Below are 19288 nucleotides of genomic sequence, written 5' to 3'. Positions count from 1 at the left end.
GACATAAACTTAATATGATGCTTAAAATCCAGCCCCTCCGAGGCCCCTGTCGAAACCGAATATATGGAATTTCACCACCTCCATTTATCTAATTGTTTATATTATGTCACAGAAGGTTTGTCAACCTGTCGACCGATCCCTGATAATAGCGAATCTATGGTAATCACTAGTAAGAGGGATGTTTTGGGATAAAAGAAGGTCTTTTTTCTGGCAATCTAGATAGAGTTGCATTAGGTGCGAGTTCGGGTGAGTTCAACGGTAAAGGGTTCTAACTAGGGCTATGATAGCTAGATATAAAAAGGAGTATATAAATAGTAGGTAAGATCATATAATAAGATGAATTACTATATTAATTACTATAAGAGTTATATAACTACTGGTGTCCCTACTGGACAAGAGTTTATTAGTGCCTAGTAGGCTCGAGCATTCACTGGGCCCTGCCCGCTACAATTAGACCTTAGTGCCCTTATATATATCTCTCTATACTACTTTTATACTAATTTATAATAGAAATAATTATTTTATTATATCTTAATAACTACTAGGTATTTTTAAATAATATTTAGAATTGAATTATTTCTAGGTAAAATAGTGCGGGTTAGTTAAACCTAACTTAAAAAACTAAAACAACTAAAAACCATGATTTTTACCTAACCTAGATTAGGTCTGGGGTAGCCTAACTAAACCTGAAGCAGTTCCCTAGGCTTACCCCCGAACCCAACCCTGGGTTTGGTGAGGTTTGGGTTTGATTTTTGCGGGTTGGTTATGCAACTCTAGTAAGATATGGCTGACACCTATATACTATATATTTTAAGCTTTAGAAACTCTATATAAAAACCTATAGCTTCTATAGTCTTATATATACTATTAGTATAATTCGTGAAGAGTAGGCGTCCAGCCACCTATCTCCCACTAACCTAACCCCTCAGGCAAAAAGACAGACTTAGCGATAAGAGAGCGCGCAGAGGTTTCGGCTTATGGTAGTCATGTCTGTACAGGAACCACCATAGAATTCTCCTCATTCTCAATCTCCTTGGATTTTGTCAAGGGATTTGAGGACCGCCAGCGTGGAGCAATCGCAATGCGTGGGGAACCCATCATTTCATCTTCATCTGCTCGAACTATCTCGTACGCATTCAGTAAAATCCTCCATACCAAAGAGAAGACTATTGCAATCGAATCCCAAATCCTGGAAAATGTGGTCGAACAGGGACCCAGATGTGGCCTCTTCGAGCGGCAGCCCCCCAGTCACATCGGGAGGGGGATATTGCGTCTCCAGGATCCGTGTCGAGAGCAGTTCAAAGGTCCTGATGCACTGTTGGACGTACATACTCAGATGCTCATGTGCGCGGAGGGCCGACAGGACATCTCTCCACGACTGCGACACTGATGTGGTGAACAGGTCCGCGTCGAACATGGCCGCTAGACAGTTGGTTCCGGCAATATGTAGATAGTATACTCGATACCACCATGGCAGGAGACCCATTGGTTCGTTTGGCTCCAGCGTCTCTATGATCAGTGAGGTGAGCTTCTGCGCGGTTTCCACGCACATTCCGGCACATTCTCTGAGAAGACGATCGCTTAGGCTTGGAGGGATGGGCTGTGCCTGGATTGTAGCCGGGTGGGATTTCAGAGAGTAGAGACGTGCGAGCATAGGTCTATACAGGACTATTCGAGAGTGAAGGAGTCTATACAGCGGTGTTAGTAGGCTATTTTCTCTACTTTGTGACTGAATCACGTAGAACGAGACGACAGTTGAATTAGTTGCATACCGAAGGTGAAGTACATATCGCTCTGCTCGGGAAGCCCTGTCGACAATCTTCCCAAGGTTCGGCAACTTCCAGTCGCTGGGTAGACCATTCTCCCATTTGTTGAGGCAGGCATCCAGCTGCACCGCCACGGCGTGGTAATCGTCCTGTTGATATAGACGTGGCAGTCCCAATCTGGCAGCGAGAGGATTCCGAGTCTGTGTCTGTGCCAACTGAATCTGATTGCCAATTTCATGAAGCTCTCGTGAAAGATGCTCCGCATGTCTACCGCCCTCTAGGTAGCTCGCGCTTGTGGACATGGCGTCGGCCCTGTTCGGTAAGGGGATCAAGGACGGTGCCGATGTCCGGCCAAGAGACCAGGAGACGCAGCTTGGCGAGTCAGCAGGACTGCAGGTGACATTCATTTTTGTATGTCTGTGGTACATACCGGTCTAGAGCCACACAGCCGGCCCATACCTTTTGTTTCAACAGCGTGTCATTGCAAGGATGCTTGGCCGAAGACCCCACGGGGAGATGGCAACACATACTCTGCGCAATGCGTATTGCCAACCCTGCTGTCATCCATGTCTTTAGTTGGTTGCTGGTGCAGTGGAGATATCGATTCATAAGCATCAAGCACTGGACCAGCTCGAGCGATCCAGGCTTCCATAGAATTGTCTCCGGTCGGAGAAGCGCCCACGCGCGCTGGAAAAAGCGATTTCCCTCCTCGTCACGCTGTTGCGGAAGGATGGATTCTTGTCTCTGCACTGCCAGGGCAAAGACGACATTGAGTATGCTGAGCCAGACGTCACGGTCCGCGTGGAGCAGTGCGCCAGATCGGGAGTATGTTGCCTCATAGTCGTGTACGAAGCGTTCTCGACTCAGAACGGGTTCTAAGGGGTCGACGTATTCCCAGTATATACAGACAAGTCTATCGGCATGAGCGTGGGGAGGTAGTTCGGCGGCCGAGTTGAGAACGCTGTACGGAGAGTGCAGGTCTAACACTCCAAACAAGGGCGCATCCACAAACGGGACAAGATTTGAAGTAGCGGCCGGGACGAGCCCTGCTCTCACATCGATGGCGGCTGCCACTTCGCCAGCAAACTGACCATGGGTGCTGTAGTACGCACGACTTTGATCCCGATCGAGCTCCGGCTCTTGGTCTTCCTCGACACGCTCTAATCTGGAGAGAGGTACACGGGTCAACGGAGTCGTAAGCGAGCAGACTCCCAAGTTTGGAGACGACGCCGGGACGGGAATATGACAGCGGTTTGTTGGTGCCTTTGGGACCGGGGTTTTGCGCTTGGCTTGTCGCTCGAGGGCGCTGGAATCAGTGTTGTACGTGCATGCCTTTCCCCTCCGCACGCATCTAGTACAGGCTGCAAATCACACCACCAGTCAGTCTTATAGGAGGACATTATAGGGCCATGAAAATACCAGGACGACCGCCATCACATTTCGCCTTCCTCGACCGACAAGCCTGACAAGCGATGGAGATTTTCAATCGCTCCCTGCTCAGTGGTTTCGATAGGGTTTCTTGATGGTCTCTCATATTCAGAGACATAATCAATATATCAACTTCGCCAGTTGTCCTCGCTCCACAGTAACGTATTGAAGCTTACATGAACAACGGCAGGGGAGTTGGAGATTGTCCGCACTCCGGCGACACGGGAGACAAAGCATGCATTAGTCAAGGTATTATATGACACTGTCCCAATCATATTATGCTCCGCTCACTCATGACTCCAGAGCGGAAAGACATATAATTGGCTCAGGCAAATATCCTGCATGTCAGCCAGTCAGCGTTACTTCCGCGCATCGAATAGTGCTAGTGTGACAGCCAATGAAACACAGGTCCGCCTCTCTATGTTCTTTGAGACTGTCAACATCGGCTATAAATCTTAAAAGACCAGAGCAATCTACAAAATGACATACTGTATGCTTATATATCACTTGTTTCTTTTCTGAGATTCCTTTCAATAGACAAATCGCTCAAGTGTTGAAGCATGTCTCAACAAGCCGAACCCAAGACAGCAGCAGACCCTGAGGTCCAGCAAACTCTTATCTACAATGGCCAAGGCACCGAGGAAGACCCCTTCATAGTCGAATTTCAAAAGGATGATCCAGGGAATCCTATGAACTGGTCTCAATTCAGAAAATGGTTCATCACCGCCATTGTGACCTTCTCGGTCTTTGCCATCACCTTCACATCTTCGGCATACTCTGCTTCCGCAGCCGAGCTCATTCCAGACTTCAGCATCAGCACAGAGGTGTTTACAGTTGGACTGTCCCTCTTTGTCCTTGGATTTGCAATTGGCCCAGCTGTATGGGGCCCCTTGGTAAGCAGCGCTCTATTTGACGCCCTTAGTACACAAGCTGACTGTCCGTTCTTTTAGTAAGTCTTTAATCAACCATACGCAGATGCTTTCAGACGCTAACCACCGGCGATGCCTGTAGATCCGAGCTTTATGGAAGACAAGCTCTCTGGATTGTCTCTCACGTCGCCATGGTGGCGTTCATTGGAGGTTCCGCTGGAAGTCGAAACGTCGCCACCCTCCTGGTGTTGCGATTCTTCAGCGGCACATTTGGAGGCTCGCCGTTGGTCAACTCGGGCGGTGCCATTGCAGATCTCTTCCCTCCGGCTCAGAGAGGCCTCGCCATGACACTGTACTGTGTTGCGCCCTTTCTTGGTCCCATCCTTGGTCCTATCGTTGGCGGGTTCGTCTCTGAAAACGTTGGATGGAGATGGGTCCAGGGGGTGTGCTGTATCTTCATCGGGGCGATTGGTATTATCGGCGTCATCTTTGTGCCCGAGACATATGGCCCGGTGCTACTGATCAGAAGGGCAAACCAACTGTCCAAAGCCAATGGTAAGGTGTACATCAGTGTTCTCGAAAAAAATCAAGGCAAGAAGAAGCCGTCGGAGGTCTTCCAGCGAGCTCTCATACGGCCTTGGGTCCTGCTCTTCCGCGAACCAATCGTGCTAGTGGCATCGCTCTACATGGCCATTATCTACGGCACGGTCTACATGTTCATGAGCGCCATGCCCATCGTCTATAACGAACAACGCGGCTGGAGCGAGGGCATCGGCGGGCTCGCCTTCATGGGTATTGCTGTCGGCATTATCATCGGATTACTCTACGCCATCTACGACAACAACAGACGTTACACAAAGCTCTTGTTGTCCAAATCAGCAACTGCCGAATCGCGACTCCCACCCGCCATCGTCGGCGCCGTCGCCCTTCCGGTCGGTATGTTCGCCTTCGCCTGGACTAATTACCCCCACATCCACTGGTCCGTCAGCATCATCCTCTCCGCGCCCTTCGGCTTCGGCTGCGTCCTCGTCATCCTGCCGATCGTCAACTACCTGATCGACGCGTACACCATCTACGCGGCGTCCGTTCTTGCAGCTGCGGCTATCTTCCGCTCGATCGTCGGGGCTGTGTTTCCCTTGTTTACGACCCAGATGTATGACAGACTTGGGATTCACTGGGCGAGTTCTCTACCGGCTTTTCTGACGGTAGCGTGCATGCCGTTTCCGTTTGTCATGTATCGCTATGGTGGGGCGCTGCGGATGAAGTGCAAGTATGCGTTCGAGGCTGCGGAGATGATGAGACGGATGCAGATGCATAAGGCCCCTGCTCCAGTCAAGGAGGAGGAGGATTCCCCTTCTGAGTGAGGAAGGTGGCTTTGGGCTCGAAGTGAGTCAGTGAGAGTGATGGACGTGGTCAGGGAAATAGACTTCATGGACTACGGAGGGAAATAGATTGCCAGTATTAATACAACCGTGTTGACAGTAGCATTTCAGTTGCAGCTATGTGAATAGCATTATTAGACACAGATAGACCAGAAATCAACAGGAAGAACTCCCTTCAGGAATTCTTTTTTTATTTTGCTGATTGACATGTACAGGTTTTTGAATGTCGTGCTAAGTCTATCTAAGCTAAAATATAGGTTGAGAAAATCGAGGATCAAAATATATACACGATTGCTTCGAAGAACCATCATATACAGACTGCTGCTGGTGCCGTGCTAGCGACCGACCGGGGTCAGGTGTCTACCGACTCACCGCGAATTTCCTCGCAATTTCCGCCTCGGTAAACTTCCTCGTCTTACTCTGCAGCATAGCCGCTCTCTCCTCGGTCGACATGGAAATCTGATCGCCCATTGGGACGAGACACTTGGCCAGATGCACATAGTCCTTCCGGATGAGGCGGTAGGTGATCATGAGATAGTCGATATTGCGGAAGACCAGCGCATGCTCGCTCGCGTAGCGGTCTTTTTGCTTGAGAAAGGCGACCGGGTGCTCGCGCCAGTGACGGCGGGGATTGAGATGGTGAGAGGTGTGGTAGCCGTCGTTGAAGCAGAAGCGGTTACTCTGGTATTGTTAGCGATGCTAGTAGAATGGTAATAGGGAATCATACCGGAACATCTATCAGGGTGATACTAGATCTGAAATCCGAGTTGGGGTCTGTCTCGTCAACAAAGGCGTGCTGCCCCCAGTTGCCGATCATCAAGCCCAATCGGAGGAGACACAAGGGGAGGATGAAGACAAAGAGCGTTGCGTGAGCATTCACGAAGCGATACATTACGTAGATGAAGAGGTAGTTTCCGATCTCCCAGAAACCCGCCTTGAGACCTTGGAGGAACTGGCCTTTGCGGAAGAAGTAGCTCGGGAGCTCAAACCAAACGAGGAAAAGGAATCGGCCGACATAGCACAGAAAATCGGACAGCTCGTCACGTTGGTACCTGACTGTCGACGATAAATCGCCAGGTCCATTCCCTTCGACATGATGATGCTTGACGTGATGGTAGTAGTACGAGTTCCACGTATGTCCCATGAGAGGGTTGGTGATGTAGGGAAAGAGCGAGTCAAAGAGCCAGAATCGCTTGGCTAGAATCCCGCCCATGTGGATGTGCTGGTGCATCATGAGCGTGTAGGTTCCCACGTAGTACGACTGCATGATCCAGTGAAGGACGCCATGGACCCAAGTGAAGTGATAGTACAGGTAGAGTGCACTGGGGACGGACGTGGTAAAGTACAGGATGAGATGCGTGAGCATCACAACGTCAGTTTCTACACGGACGACTCTTCGTCCCAGCTGGATGTACGGCTGGAGGAGCCATTGGTTAACAGCAGACGGGAGTTTGGCCTTGAGATCGGCAGCGTCCCAGGTCATGGTGACGGTAGGCTCAAAGTCAACATGCTGAGGATTGTTGAAGGCTTCCAGTTGCTCGGGGACAGATTTGTACTGCAAATCGGTTTGGGATGGGACATATTTGAGTGTCTCAGCGGATCATGATTTCAAACATGGAGAGGGAATGTCTACCTTGAACGACGGGTTTCGAGCCGGATGATTGTGCCTGAATGTCCGAGAGCAGAGTCTGCAGAACCAGGAGGTCCGACCGAGTCAGATTCGGGTCAATATAGCTATCGGGTTCCATCATGACCCGTTGACCGGCAGATGCTCGGTATGATTTAGGATCGGGTTGTGGTTTGTAGAAAGGAAGACTTGGCTCTTTTAACTTCGTCCGAGAGAATTCGGATGGCAATTTTCGGAGAAAGTGAAAAGGAGACGGAGTGGGTCTTGCTGATGGACGCCATTGAGCGCTGATCGAGCACAGATAGAGCTTATCAGGGAGAGCTTTGCTCTATTAATATCTGCGGATTGTACTATTGATGAAGGAATCGCAGAGTAAGTGACCTTGATTCGAAAGTCCGAAGGATAATACCAGACAGAGTGTACTCTGCAGAGAAGAGAGTGAAAGTGGCAAACACGTCAGCCTACGCCAAGAGCTCTCAGCATGTATCGTATGTTGAGTCAGCACTAATTTAATGTCAGATGCAGAGCTCTATAATCATGATTCGACAGCAGTAGTAATAGATCGAGGTAAATAATAGCTCTTGTGTCACCGACATCATGACATCTATTCCAAAAATGTTCCGATGGAATGATGCACATTCCCCTGGCAATAACGTCACGTGGTTGGACCGGTCAACTGGCCATCGTCAAGTTCTGCGCAAGTGATGACCGCTACTTTTCAGTAGTATGATCTAGATCTTCCCCTGAGCCTGCCTCTGTTCCTACTGACTACCCAAGGAGTTCGGAAAAACATTTGGAAGGATCAAAGAGGATTAAAAGACACCTTTAGCCATCAAAGTCCCCTGATTGTTGACCAACCGCAGCCTGTCCTTATGAATGAGTGGAACTCTACTATGATCGATCGAGATTAGGGCTCCCACTAGGCCCAACCTGGCCAGACACGGAAAATCCAACTGCTTATTCAGGGGGCTTCCGCCTGTTGACATTAATGATGCCTGGCTGTTTTTCTGGAAAAACAGGTCGTGGATTGGATATGGGGTGAACCACCGCCTATCTAACCCACCCTCATATCCACGCGGGTTGGACTGCGGATAATGGATTATTATAGCAAGCGGCCTTCTTTTTTAGTGTTATACCTCAACCCCTAGGGTATCTGCAGATTCAATTGAATAATATGATGGTTAAATAGTGTATATTACGTACCTAGATAAGCTAGAGTGAGTTTAGTTAGGAGGCAGGAGGGCTATATATATATATCTTGTCACTGCCATCCTCATCACCACTATCCAAGATTGAAAATCGGTCCTAACTCTAATTTTTCTTAGTAGGGTTAATATTTTTAATTATATAGATAGGTAGGATCAGTCCCTATATACGTAAACAAGAATATACTTGGCTAGCCTAAGATATGGTTGAATAAGCTTATCTATATCCATACAGGTTGGGTATGGTTAACCATTTGGCTGCGGGTTGAATCAGGGCCAACCCAGATCCACATATTTTGCGGATTGGATCAGCCAGTCAACTGCTCGACTTGCGAAGTTGCGATATCAAAATGCTGGCCTCAGGTCAAGTGGCAGCAATATAGTCATGTCGATCTCTACAATCTTGGCACTGCTAATGTGATCCGTGACTGTCCGATCCGGCAGTGCTTGCTTGACGGTACTCCTGTTGTACTGCTGTTTGGGTATAATGCATAATGACTAAATAGTATCAAGGGATCCAGCCCGCGTGTTAGTAAGATGGCGAAGGGAAGGTAGTTATCCGTCTGCGATGGGTAAATGCCTTCTTACTGACTTAGGCGCCATCAGTTCCTCTAACATGGCAGAACCTTCGCAAATGCTATGAATTAATGTGCAATCCGCACGACATGAATCATTGAGCTAATAGTTAAAGGGATGTCTTGGTCATTCAAGCACACTTCTTTATTCCGCCTCTGAATAGTATGGACCAATGCTGCCCGTGCCATTAGGAGATAAGGGACCTGTTCAAGCTTAAATGAAAGTTGAGAGCTGTTGCAATAAGTAGAGCTCTTTCCTTTCCATCTTGAGGAAGCCTGATATTACCAAAGTCGAACACAAGAGCAAGTCATAGCGCTCTTTCAGTGAGTGATCTCCGCATTCTGGAAGTTACCTGTGGAAATTATTGATGTGATTATTGTATGCGACCATAAATATGGAATATTCCTCCTTGCGCGAGCTATCGTCGTCCAGCAGATGTAGGCGCTTGTAAGTTTGAAACCTAACATACACGCATCGATCATCGTTGGCGATAAATGGTTGCCGATCTTGTCAACGTTTATACCGTTGATCCGAAATGCCGAGCATCAATCCATTCTCACGTTGATCAGGGAATCCGGTCAGTAGCAATTCCCTTGCAGTACAGTTGAAACATGTATAACTCTGTCCATGATATTTATTGCTGGGTTTATTATTAGACGGCATAGTAGGCGACAGAGGACAGGAGACAACCAAGTCTCCTTCTATTCAACTGGGGATGTGACTGACTGATTTAGCAAGTATTATCACACTGTAAAGGGCCGCAAAGCATCAAGGGCTGACGAAAGCTGACTGCCTCTCCTTGCTTAAGCATGGGACGTAGTCTTACCAGAAAAGGACACCGTAGCCACATCGGTCGAGATTAAGAGGGGACCAGCATCACTTGATATTATTCCCTGCGCTAGCGTGCTTCCGGCACGGGGTTCTGCAGCCGGCATTCACTGCAATATCTTTCACACGCAGATGATCTGCCGGATGGTGCGGACAATAAATTTCCTATTTCGATGACACTACCTAATTCTTGATGAGGATTATTGTCTGCACTATCCGAGTAGAAAAGGGTCGACAAGCAATATCTGAAAACGACATCGTGGGCCATGGGGTCTCAAGACAGCCATTTTGCCTAAACTGGCCTAAATCTTCCGCAGGCATCGTGTTCTTAGATGATGTGCATCACATTACGGCAATCCAGTCAACAAGGATCCTTACAAGGTGGAAATTGCAGGATCTGGCTAGCATGGCATACCGGGCCGCAGAACCGGCATCTGCAGAAGTATACCCCTAAATCGGCAATTGAAGCCCAAGGAGAGTAATATTCATTCTTAAAGACGACATGCAGCAAAGTGTTGCAACGCGGGGAAGAAATGGCGCTAAGCATTTCAATAGGTAAATCTGAAACCCCCGTGTCCAGTTGAACGCAAGGTTAATATCGTTTAGGTAGTATATCCCCCGCAAACTGCAACCTGGGAGGGCTCATGTGGCTGCTGTCGGGAGTTGTGATTGGCGCTTCTATAGGGTTATCAACTCCCGGAAAAAAGCAGGAACAGGATTGTTCCACTGCATGAAATGAAGGATCAGGATCTTAGGGTGTTGGCTGAAGAAATGCGATTTATGCGGGGCTTTCAATGAATGCTGCCATGCAATATTCGCTTACCCTTTTCGGTTGATATGAGTGCATACTGACTCGAGTCTACCACCCTTTCATCGCGGGGATTAGTCTTTCGCTTCAGTCCGAATTCTAATCCATAGCATCCCTGAGGCTAAATGGATTTCTTGAACGGATGATATGCGATTGGCCGCTGGACTGTGTATACCTTGTACCCTCCGGAAAGCCGGCGATGGTTCCGACCAAGATATGTGACAGAGGGATATAAATTATCCTCCGAGTCTCCATTGAAGTCGAGTCTTTTTTTCAGATAGTCATTCATCTTTCAGTCCTGAGGATCTCACCATATACGACGCCAAGATGAAGCACCTTGCATCTTCCATCGCATTGACTCTGTTGTTGCCTGCTGTGCAGGCCCAGCAGACTGTATGGGGGCAATGTATGCTCTGGCTGTCACTTGAATAAGACCTGATCAACGCTGATATGCTTCTAGGTGGCGGCCAAAGCTGGTCTGGCCCGACAAACTGTGTTGCTGGTGCGGCCTGTAGCACACTGAATCCCTGTATGTTAGATGTCGTCATCAGTAGAGAGTTATACTGACTTCCCCAGACTACGCTCAGTGTATCCCGGGAGCCACCGCCACGACCACCACCCTCTCGACAACGACGACGACCAAGACCACCACCAAACCTACGACGACTGGCCCAACTACATCCGCACCCACCGTGACCGCATCTGGTAATCCCTTCAGCGGATATCAGCTATATGCCAACCCCTACTACTCCTCCGAGGTCCATACTCTGGCGATGCCTTCCCTGCCGAGCTCGCTCCAGCCCAAGGCCAGTGCCGTCGCTGAAGTGCCCTCGTTTGTCTGGCTGTAAGTCGTCTTATCCCAATACTGAGAGCAATTCCTGACGGTTGTAGCGACGTTGCCGCCAAGGTGCCCACAATGGGAACCTACCTGGCCGACATTCAGGCCAAGAACAAGGCCGGCGCCAGCCCTCCTATCGCTGGTATCTTCGTGGTCTACGACTTGCCGGACCGTGACTGCGCCGCTCTGGCCAGTAATGGCGAGTACTCCATTGCCAACAACGGTGTGGCCAACTACAAGGCGTACATTGATGCCATTCGCGCTCAGCTGGTGAAGTACTCTGACGTTCACACCATCCTTGTCATCGGTAGGTCATACACCTCCATTACGCTCCGTCTTGCTCTGACATGTTGCAGAACCTGACAGCTTGGCCAACCTGGTGACCAACCTCAATGTCGCCAAATGCGCCAATGCGCAGAGCGCCTACCTGGAGTGTGTCAACTACGCTCTGAAGCAGCTCAACCTGCCCAACGTCGCCATGTACATCGACGCAGGTATGTCTCTCTGTCCTTTGCTTCCCATCCAGACACTAACTCGTCAGGCCACGCTGGATGGCTCGGATGGCCCGCCAACTTGGGCCCCGCCGCAACCCTCTTCGCCAAAGTCTACACCGATGCCGGTTCCCCTGCGGCTGTTCGTGGTCTGGCCACCAACGTCGCCAACTACAACGCTTGGTCGCTCAGTACCTGCCCGTCCTACACGCAGGGAGACCCCAACTGCGACGAGAAGAAGTACATCAACGCCCTGGCGCCTCTCCTCAAGAGTGCCGGCTTCGATGCCCATTTCATTATGGATACCTGTAAGTGCTTATCCCAATCTCTCAAACGTACCGACTAATCAATGCTTCAGCCCGCAACGGCGTCCAGCCCACCAAGCAAAGCGCCTGGGGTGACTGGTGCAACGTCATCGGCACCGGCTTTGGTGTTCGCCCTTCGACCAACACCGGCGATCCGCTCCAGGATGCCTTTGTGTGGGTCAAGCCAGGTGGAGAGAGCGATGGCACGTCCAACTCGTCTTCCGCCCGGTATGATGCGCACTGCGGATACAGTGATGCTCTGCAGCCTGCTCCCGAGGCTGGTACTTGGTTCCAGGTATGCTATCTATTTTGCCAAATGAGGGATAAGTGACTGACAGATCTAGGCCTACTTTGAGCAGCTTTTGACTAACGCTAATCCGACTTTTTAAATGTGGTGAGAGGTAGAATTGCCGACCGTTTGCGTGCAGGGCTTTTAGTCTATTTCTCTACGCTACATGGCTGAAATAGCAAAACGATTACATTCTCTGATTTTTATTATACATCTGTTGCTATTCATATTGCCAATGGTAATCTGGCCCTCATACAAAATAGTCAGCGCGTTCCCGTTTCCACGCTGCAGTAGGATGGCACGTAGAGCAGGGAGTGTCTACAATTCAATGATGCATGGTGACTGTCATCTGGGCAAGGTGAGATGCACGCCATATCATATCCAAAAGCTTTTCTTGTCCTCTAACTGTCAGCCTGTTGCGTCCTCGGATAGTGCCAAGTTATTCCTTGCAAAAGGAGATTGCGGAGATTATCTCCGAGAATGCGTTCGTGCCTAGGGATTATCCGCCAGTGGAGTGTATAGGCTTTATCATTCGCCCACGAGGCAGCTTTGGGGTCCTGTTGCTGATGTGGTCTAAGGCTTGTTGGGAAAGGGGTGTGCAAGATATATAGGGGTCAGTGCGTGTATATTGATCTTGTTCTTCATCATACTAATAGGACAGTACCTAGCATGCTTAAGTAATCTTAACTACTGAATTTGTAGTTACGAGATGATTTACCTGTCAGGTGTATTAGCACACTGGAAAGCAAAGAAAGGATCAGTAGATGTAGCATCTGAAACTACCAAATCTATCTAATGTTAATATGTGAGGGAATATCTAGACCAGTCAGTTAGCAGCTATTAAGGTAATAAAATGAAAATCTATTGTCTAACAATAGAAATTAGCCTGCGCCATAATATGACATGTGCTTCATTCTTGCTATATATTCATCTACTATATGGCACTGTCTATAAGGCATTTTATTCTGCCTTTATTAAAATACATAATAACTTGAATCACTACCCCTGAGGTATATGTGTGGCTAATGCACCACTCATCACAGCCTTTCATAATAATATCACCCTTTCTGGGTGTTTACTATCCAATCAACTGTCCTAGGGGTAGTAGCAGAGGATGCGAAATCAGGCAACACAATTCCTTTGACAGGGGAACTGCAGTGGAGTATTGACTTTCCATGACTATTGGATTGTCGATCAGAACAAGTGGAGCACTGTGGCTAGTGTCAGCCCTAAAGGGCGAGACATCCCCCATTCATTTCCTCTTGGGGTCCTTGGCAGTCAATCCCTTTTCTAGTGATGTTCTCTTGGCAAACTGTAGTCAAAGAGAGGTATATTGTATATCGAAACCTTGGATTGTTGTTCCTGTGTATCACTAAGAGCAAGAGACGGATGGTACCGGCACAGATAGAAAGAAAATGCTGGCATCTTCCAGGCCACCGATGAACTGTTATGTCTGCTGTTCCACAGCTTCCCTGAACCTTACGGATTTTCGGCTTCTCCAGATTGATTGTTGGTGTGGACCCTAGGATCAAACTACAGGGCCAAGACAGCCAGGAGAGGGTGCGTCCCCATCCAGCTGCAGCCCCGGCGATGCGCTGGGGATTTATTTCTTCTGCCTGATCCCTTGTTGTGTTTTACTTATTCATATACTCTTGAAGTCGCTGGTTGCTAGCAATCTGACTCAACAAGCGTTCCTTTGATTATTCTATTCTAGACAAAATGTCCTATCCGCAACAACCACAACAAGGATAGTATGTACTCAGCCACCACAGCATCTTAAGAGTTCCTTCTGACGAATGACTTGACAGTTACCCTCCCCCTCAGGGGCAATACCCACCTCCCCAGCCATATCCACCCCAGGTAGGAGTCGTATACCACCAAACACATACGGACCATAACTGAGCCTTCAGATGCAATACCAAGCCCCGCCTCAAGAGGAGAAGAAGGATCGTGGATGTTTGACTGCTTGGTTTGACTCCCTGCCTCTGAGTGGATGAAATGTACTGATCAATTCCAGTCTGATGGCCATGTGCTGCTGTTTCCTTTGCGAGGAGGCCTGCGAATGCTGTATCGAATGCGTTGAGTGTTTGTGTTGTGGATGCTAAGCGATTTTGGTTCTCTGTTGTTTCCTGGCTGGGTGCAAGTTCTGCGTTCTCGGTGCACAGTCATTCGAATGTTCTTTGCTTAGTGGCAATGAATGACACTATGTTTGATGACTCTCATTTTCATCCCGACCACTCTCATCTATCGTTGACACTTGATGAGACAACAGAAATATGGTTATGATATCAGCAAGCACGCGCCTGCCCCACCGACCCGACTTTAAACAGCCCCTGTTGATTCTCCGAGCAAAACATACCTGAGAGGTTCTCATTATAATTGGGCAAAGCGGGAAGAGACTCTTTTTGTTAGTGAGGGCTTGGTTTCCGGTCACCAGTGCGAAGGATTTGTCGCATAATAACATATGTCGGGTATATGCTACGCCTACAATTCGGTCTCAGTTTATCAGACAGGAGCTTGTTTTACCTCGATAAAGCTACGTAAACTACATGCCCAAGATTCTCTTTTCCGCCCTACACATTTGATACGTATTCTGATTGTACGTCTTATATGTGCGGAAGTAGTACTCATCAGGTTACTATATCTCTAACCACACATTGATAACCTATACAGCATGATAACAAGTGAGTAGAAAGTGATCATAGTACTAAGGATGCTCCTCCTGTATAAACATAATTTTTTCCTTCTATCGATTGTACCTTACTTCATCCAACAGACATGGCAATATTGCTACTGTTCAATTCAGGGAAAGATGAATATATAGACGCCTATGCCTTCGGCACTCCGTTTCCAAAAACTTGAGTGGCAGTAGCAGAGACCAGCGGGGACTGGTCCCAGAGGGTGACAGCTACCTACATCTACCATAAGATTTGTCTCATACTTACCCAAGTCTGTCTTTTTAGCCCTATATACCAACCAACCAGCTAATCTGCATACAGCTATCCTAGCAGACCTGTAGCATAAAGTAATAAACTGGGTGCATGTAGAGACTGTATTTGACTTTAAGCCAAAGATTTTAGCAATAAGGAATGCTGCCCTTCATTATCAATCCCTTAGAAGTGAAGCAAAGGCAGGATCCATACTTAACTATAACAATAGACAACATCTCAAACATTAATCAGCCTCATTTCTTAACTCTCAAACAGCTATAATATAAAAAGTCTTCTTGTGTAGTAAAGAGGCCCCAGGCTAGGACTTAACCTGCATCATAGCAAGCTCATTGAGGCTTGGTTCAGCTATTCAGCTTTCTTTGCATAAAGAGCATCATCAATAACGTCTTCATCATACATGGCTTTGAGGATCTTGTCAGTAGACTGAGCCGTCTCATGCAGCAACTATGCTACATCTATTGTAGCAGAGGGGTTGGACTATTCAGAGAACTCACAGAAGGATAAGGTTTATACTCAGGACTGATCAGGACATCTGATTCCCCCAACTTTCACCTGTTTGGTGTTTCCAAGTCGATCAAGGGGCTATGTGTCGCTCGTCCTACTACAAAGAATGGTTGAGTGCGTCTGTTGTCGCTGAGTCAGACAGTAAACAATCTTTTACAAGGGCAAAGAATTGATTGGCCTCTTGAAAATCCATATATCAATGTACTTCATGTTTCTGACCAGGCCCTTTCTTTCTGTTCTATTAATCTCTTTACATCCCATGACATAGAAACTAAGTCTCATGGTAACTACCATTCATTGCTGCATCCCCAAATGCTCACGGCAGTTCCCTTTACATATTGACCGGTGAGTAATGGGTGTTACCGGCCTAGGTCCAGTCCATGACGGATCATCATCCACATAACCCTTGTCGCCATTGTAAACTGGTATCTTGCCTGGTTGCACCTCCGGACAGATGTCTCTCATTGAACTTGATGAGCACAACTCAACCGTCAGCCACCAAAGCGTGTTGATCTCAACTCGCATAAACCCAAAATACCCCTCAAAGCCTGGTACAAACATAGGATCAACCATAGTAATAAATCCCATCCTTGGCCCACCCCAGTGCATGCTCTCCGCTGGCTCCTCAAAAGCATTCATAATGGAATTTAAGCAATGCTGATCAATGACCAGACACACTGTGTACCGAGGCACGACCTCCCCTATCCCACTACCCTGAGATGCGACAAGGTTCTTAAAATCCTCGCGAATCTGCTCAATTGATGCACCATCCCAGCGTTGTTTATCGTCAAGGATAACATTTTTGTATCCCTCATGGACAAGCCTCTCAGGGAAGCCATGATCCTCAGCCCCTGCATATCGGTTACCATCAACCTGGTCAATTTCCCAGTGGATATAGCGGTCGATTCTGTCCAGACAGGCAGACCAGACCTGATCAGACTCAGGGGTGTAGACCGTGCGGTAGATGAAGAAACCCCAGGGCCAGCCTTCATCATCAGCCAAGCTAACTAACTTCACAGCAGAGCGATCATCATCTTTAAACCAGGGCTGCTGACTCCAGCGCTTGTAACGCTCTGTGTGGCTATCAGTGAATTCTGGGTGCGACCACCGTGCTGGCCAAGAGGAGTGATAAAAGAAATGGTTTTCAGAAGTAATTTCGTCTCTGGAGTCTGTTAATTGGGCCATGCTGCGGCACTTGGCTTTGATGTAATAAAATAGCAGGTTGTAATAGAGAGGAAAAAGGGTACTTAAGAGTAGGCGGAGAGTTCTTTGTAACTGGTGGCAATGAGGGCAATGAACGGGTATAATAGGAAAATGTCCGGTTTTTGCTACTTGGAAATTAGTAATCATTATTAAAAACCATCTTATTAAAGAAAAGGTGTTTTAATACAGCAAAACATGCATTTATATATAAAAACTAATTATGACCATGATTAGGACACTGCAATCGTTTATGCCCGATAATATGACAGTCACTGCAGCGTGGGGGCGCCCGTATGCGGCGCTGCAATGTGTCTGGTGCATTCAGTTCCTGTAGTGCAGGTCTAGTCTTAGTCGATGCTAATGATATGTAGGGCTCTATAGCTGGTTCTCAGATTATTCCCAAACTTGTCTGGACACCGACAACTGCCAGGACCGTGGATTCCATATTGAAGAAAGTTATGACATCTGGATCTACAATCTTGTCACCAAAGCCATTAAGGAAATGGTGAGTCCCTCCAGTGGCTCGCCGACATACGCCAGGGATAATAAGAACAGGTATATGTCCTCCCTTCTCGCATGGGTTCGAGGTCCTAAGGCGATTATCGGAGGCCGCAACTTCCCCGGCTTCTATGACTGGGACCTTGACGCAGATGCTGATGCTTTGGAGGGGTTGCCCAGTTCCTGTCGAACAGCGCTGGCGGAGGTAATCCAATGTGACCGCTATGTTCAGACCTTCCTAAGACAAGCCTATCGGCAGTCATTGCACAACGACACCCTCACCGCGTCAGTCTGCGACTCTACCCGTGCACAATCTTTGAAAGGCTGGTTTGACAATGTCGCCAGCATTTGTTCGGGACACAACGTCAGTAGCTCCGCCTCAACCAAATTCGGTGGGCAAATATGGGCAGGTTGGAACGAGACCTGTCTCCAGGACCCGGTCACAAAACAGTATTGCAATGGTACGCAGTGTGGGAAACTGGCGTTGTGAGGATGGCTTGCTAATGATACGCAGACGTGATCGCCGAATTTGACACCGTGAGCACCAAAGCTCTGCCACACGACCAGCTCTGCTCCTTTTGTTTTGTGGAAAGACTCAAAATGATGCAAAGGTCTCCATATTTAGTGTATGACAAATACTTTCAGGCAGATTTACAAGTTGTACATGAGAAATGCGGTTTGAATGGCCCTACTGATATGCCACCATCGCTTGATGCTGTTCCCGAACTGGACCCCAATCCGATTTGCGTGTCAGGCAACACATACACGACCACATCCGCAGGTGAGACGTGTGATTCCATTGCGCTAAAGTTCAATGTCTCGTCGGCGGCCTTGTTCATGGCCAACCCAGCGGTCTCCGTGGTGTGCGGCAACATCGCAGCGAAACTGGCGCTCTGCCTTCCCCTTCCCTGTGAGACCACTTATGTCCTCAAGGCCAACGACACATGCACCTCGATCGAACTAGCAAATAACTACCGACTTGGGGATGTAAGGCGCTATAATTCGTGGGTGTCGTGGGACTGCAGCAACCTTCACAAAACTATTGAACTTTATGGCAGCGTCTTGTACCTGGGTCCCCAGGGAGGGACATATCCAAGCACCGCCCCCAACCCAGGGATAACAGTGAGCCCTGTTGGGAGTACAGGATATCTGCAACCAATCGTGCCGCCACCGTCCAACGTTACCGTCGCCAATGGCACGAAGCTGCGGTGTGGCAGGTGGCATGTTGCTGTGGATGTGATTCATGCCCATCCATCTGCATACAGGAATCCATAACTGCGGATTTATTCTTAGAGGTCAGTCCTTCCTTGTCATCTGGCTTGGACTGCACTGGAAGCCTTGTGCGCGGGAGCGCCTACTGTGTTGGTCCTAATCCAGGTTGAAAACTCCCCTACCTCCGCCGAACGCTCTTCCTCTTCCCGATGAGGGTGTGAGCTCCTCGCCAATTCCACCTTCATCTACTCGGCCCACTCGGTGATAGCAGTCGTTAAAGACCTGGGAAGGCAGCTCCATGCTCTCGTTGACTGTAAATATATCATCACATTAAACCTGCACTTGTTAACACTTTCGTGTTGGCCCAGCCAATTATCAGCACAGAGAACCATTAGACCTAAGCCAACTGAATCCTTTGATGTAGCTTACCTTGCTGAAGAACAACGATTTGTGTGTTTCAATCTTTGACCAGATCAAACGCATTTGCCAACCAAAAATGAGTTGCAGT

The 19288-nt window shown here is 48.3% G+C and overlaps 5 protein-coding genes across 5 annotated transcripts; 2 read left to right on the top strand and 3 right to left on the bottom strand.

The window, feature by feature from the left end:
• Positions 1 to 1108: 1108 nt before the first annotated feature.
• ALT_2490 (putative transcription factor) lies at positions 1109 to 3166 on the bottom strand (the record flags this gene model as incomplete). Its single annotated transcript, XM_089599353.1, has 4 exons — positions 1109 to 1688; positions 1773 to 2138; positions 2197 to 3072; positions 3141 to 3166. 4 exons carry the CDS (start codon positions 3164 to 3166, stop codon positions 1109 to 1111), a joined length of 1848 nt encoding a protein of 615 aa, XP_089456499.1.
• A 2639-nt stretch (positions 3167 to 5805) lies between these two features.
• On the bottom strand, positions 5806 to 6928 carry ALT_2489 (uncharacterized protein; the record flags this gene model as incomplete). Its single annotated transcript, XM_033564402.2, has 2 exons — positions 5806 to 6126; positions 6173 to 6928. The coding sequence occupies 2 exons, from the start codon at positions 6926 to 6928 to the stop codon at positions 5806 to 5808; spliced, it is 1077 nt and encodes a 358-aa protein (XP_033420293.2).
• Positions 6929 to 10816: 3888 nt separating this feature from the next.
• cbhC (putative cellobiohydrolase) lies at positions 10817 to 12512 on the top strand (the record flags this gene model as incomplete). The annotated part of the gene is made up of 8 exons (XM_033564403.2): positions 10817 to 10895; positions 10950 to 11018; positions 11066 to 11333; positions 11381 to 11634; positions 11684 to 11821; positions 11869 to 12126; positions 12177 to 12418; positions 12468 to 12512. 8 exons carry the CDS (start codon positions 10817 to 10819, stop codon positions 12510 to 12512), a joined length of 1353 nt encoding a protein of 450 aa, XP_033420294.1.
• Positions 12513 to 16161: 3649 nt separating this feature from the next.
• On the bottom strand, positions 16162 to 17052 carry ALT_2487 (uncharacterized protein; the record flags this gene model as incomplete). The annotated part of the gene is made up of 1 exon (XM_033564405.2): positions 16162 to 17052. One exon carries the CDS (start codon positions 17050 to 17052, stop codon positions 16162 to 16164), a length of 891 nt encoding a protein of 296 aa, XP_033420296.2.
• A 520-nt stretch (positions 17053 to 17572) lies between these two features.
• ALT_2486 (LysM peptidoglycan-binding domain-containing protein) lies at positions 17573 to 18843 on the top strand (the record flags this gene model as incomplete). The annotated part of the gene is made up of 2 exons (XM_033564406.2): positions 17573 to 18029; positions 18083 to 18843. 2 exons carry the CDS (start codon positions 17573 to 17575, stop codon positions 18841 to 18843), a joined length of 1218 nt encoding a protein of 405 aa, XP_033420297.2.
• Positions 18844 to 19288: the final 445 nt, after the last annotated feature.

This window comes from Aspergillus lentulus, assembly GCF_001445615.1.
Source record: "Aspergillus lentulus DNA, contig: Alt04, strain: IFM 54703, whole genome shotgun sequence".
Lineage (NCBI taxonomy): Eukaryota > Fungi > Ascomycota > Eurotiomycetes > Eurotiales > Aspergillaceae > Aspergillus > Aspergillus lentulus.
The sequence above is the reverse complement of the archived record's forward strand: the minus strand, read 5'-3'. Positions and strand labels throughout refer to the sequence as shown.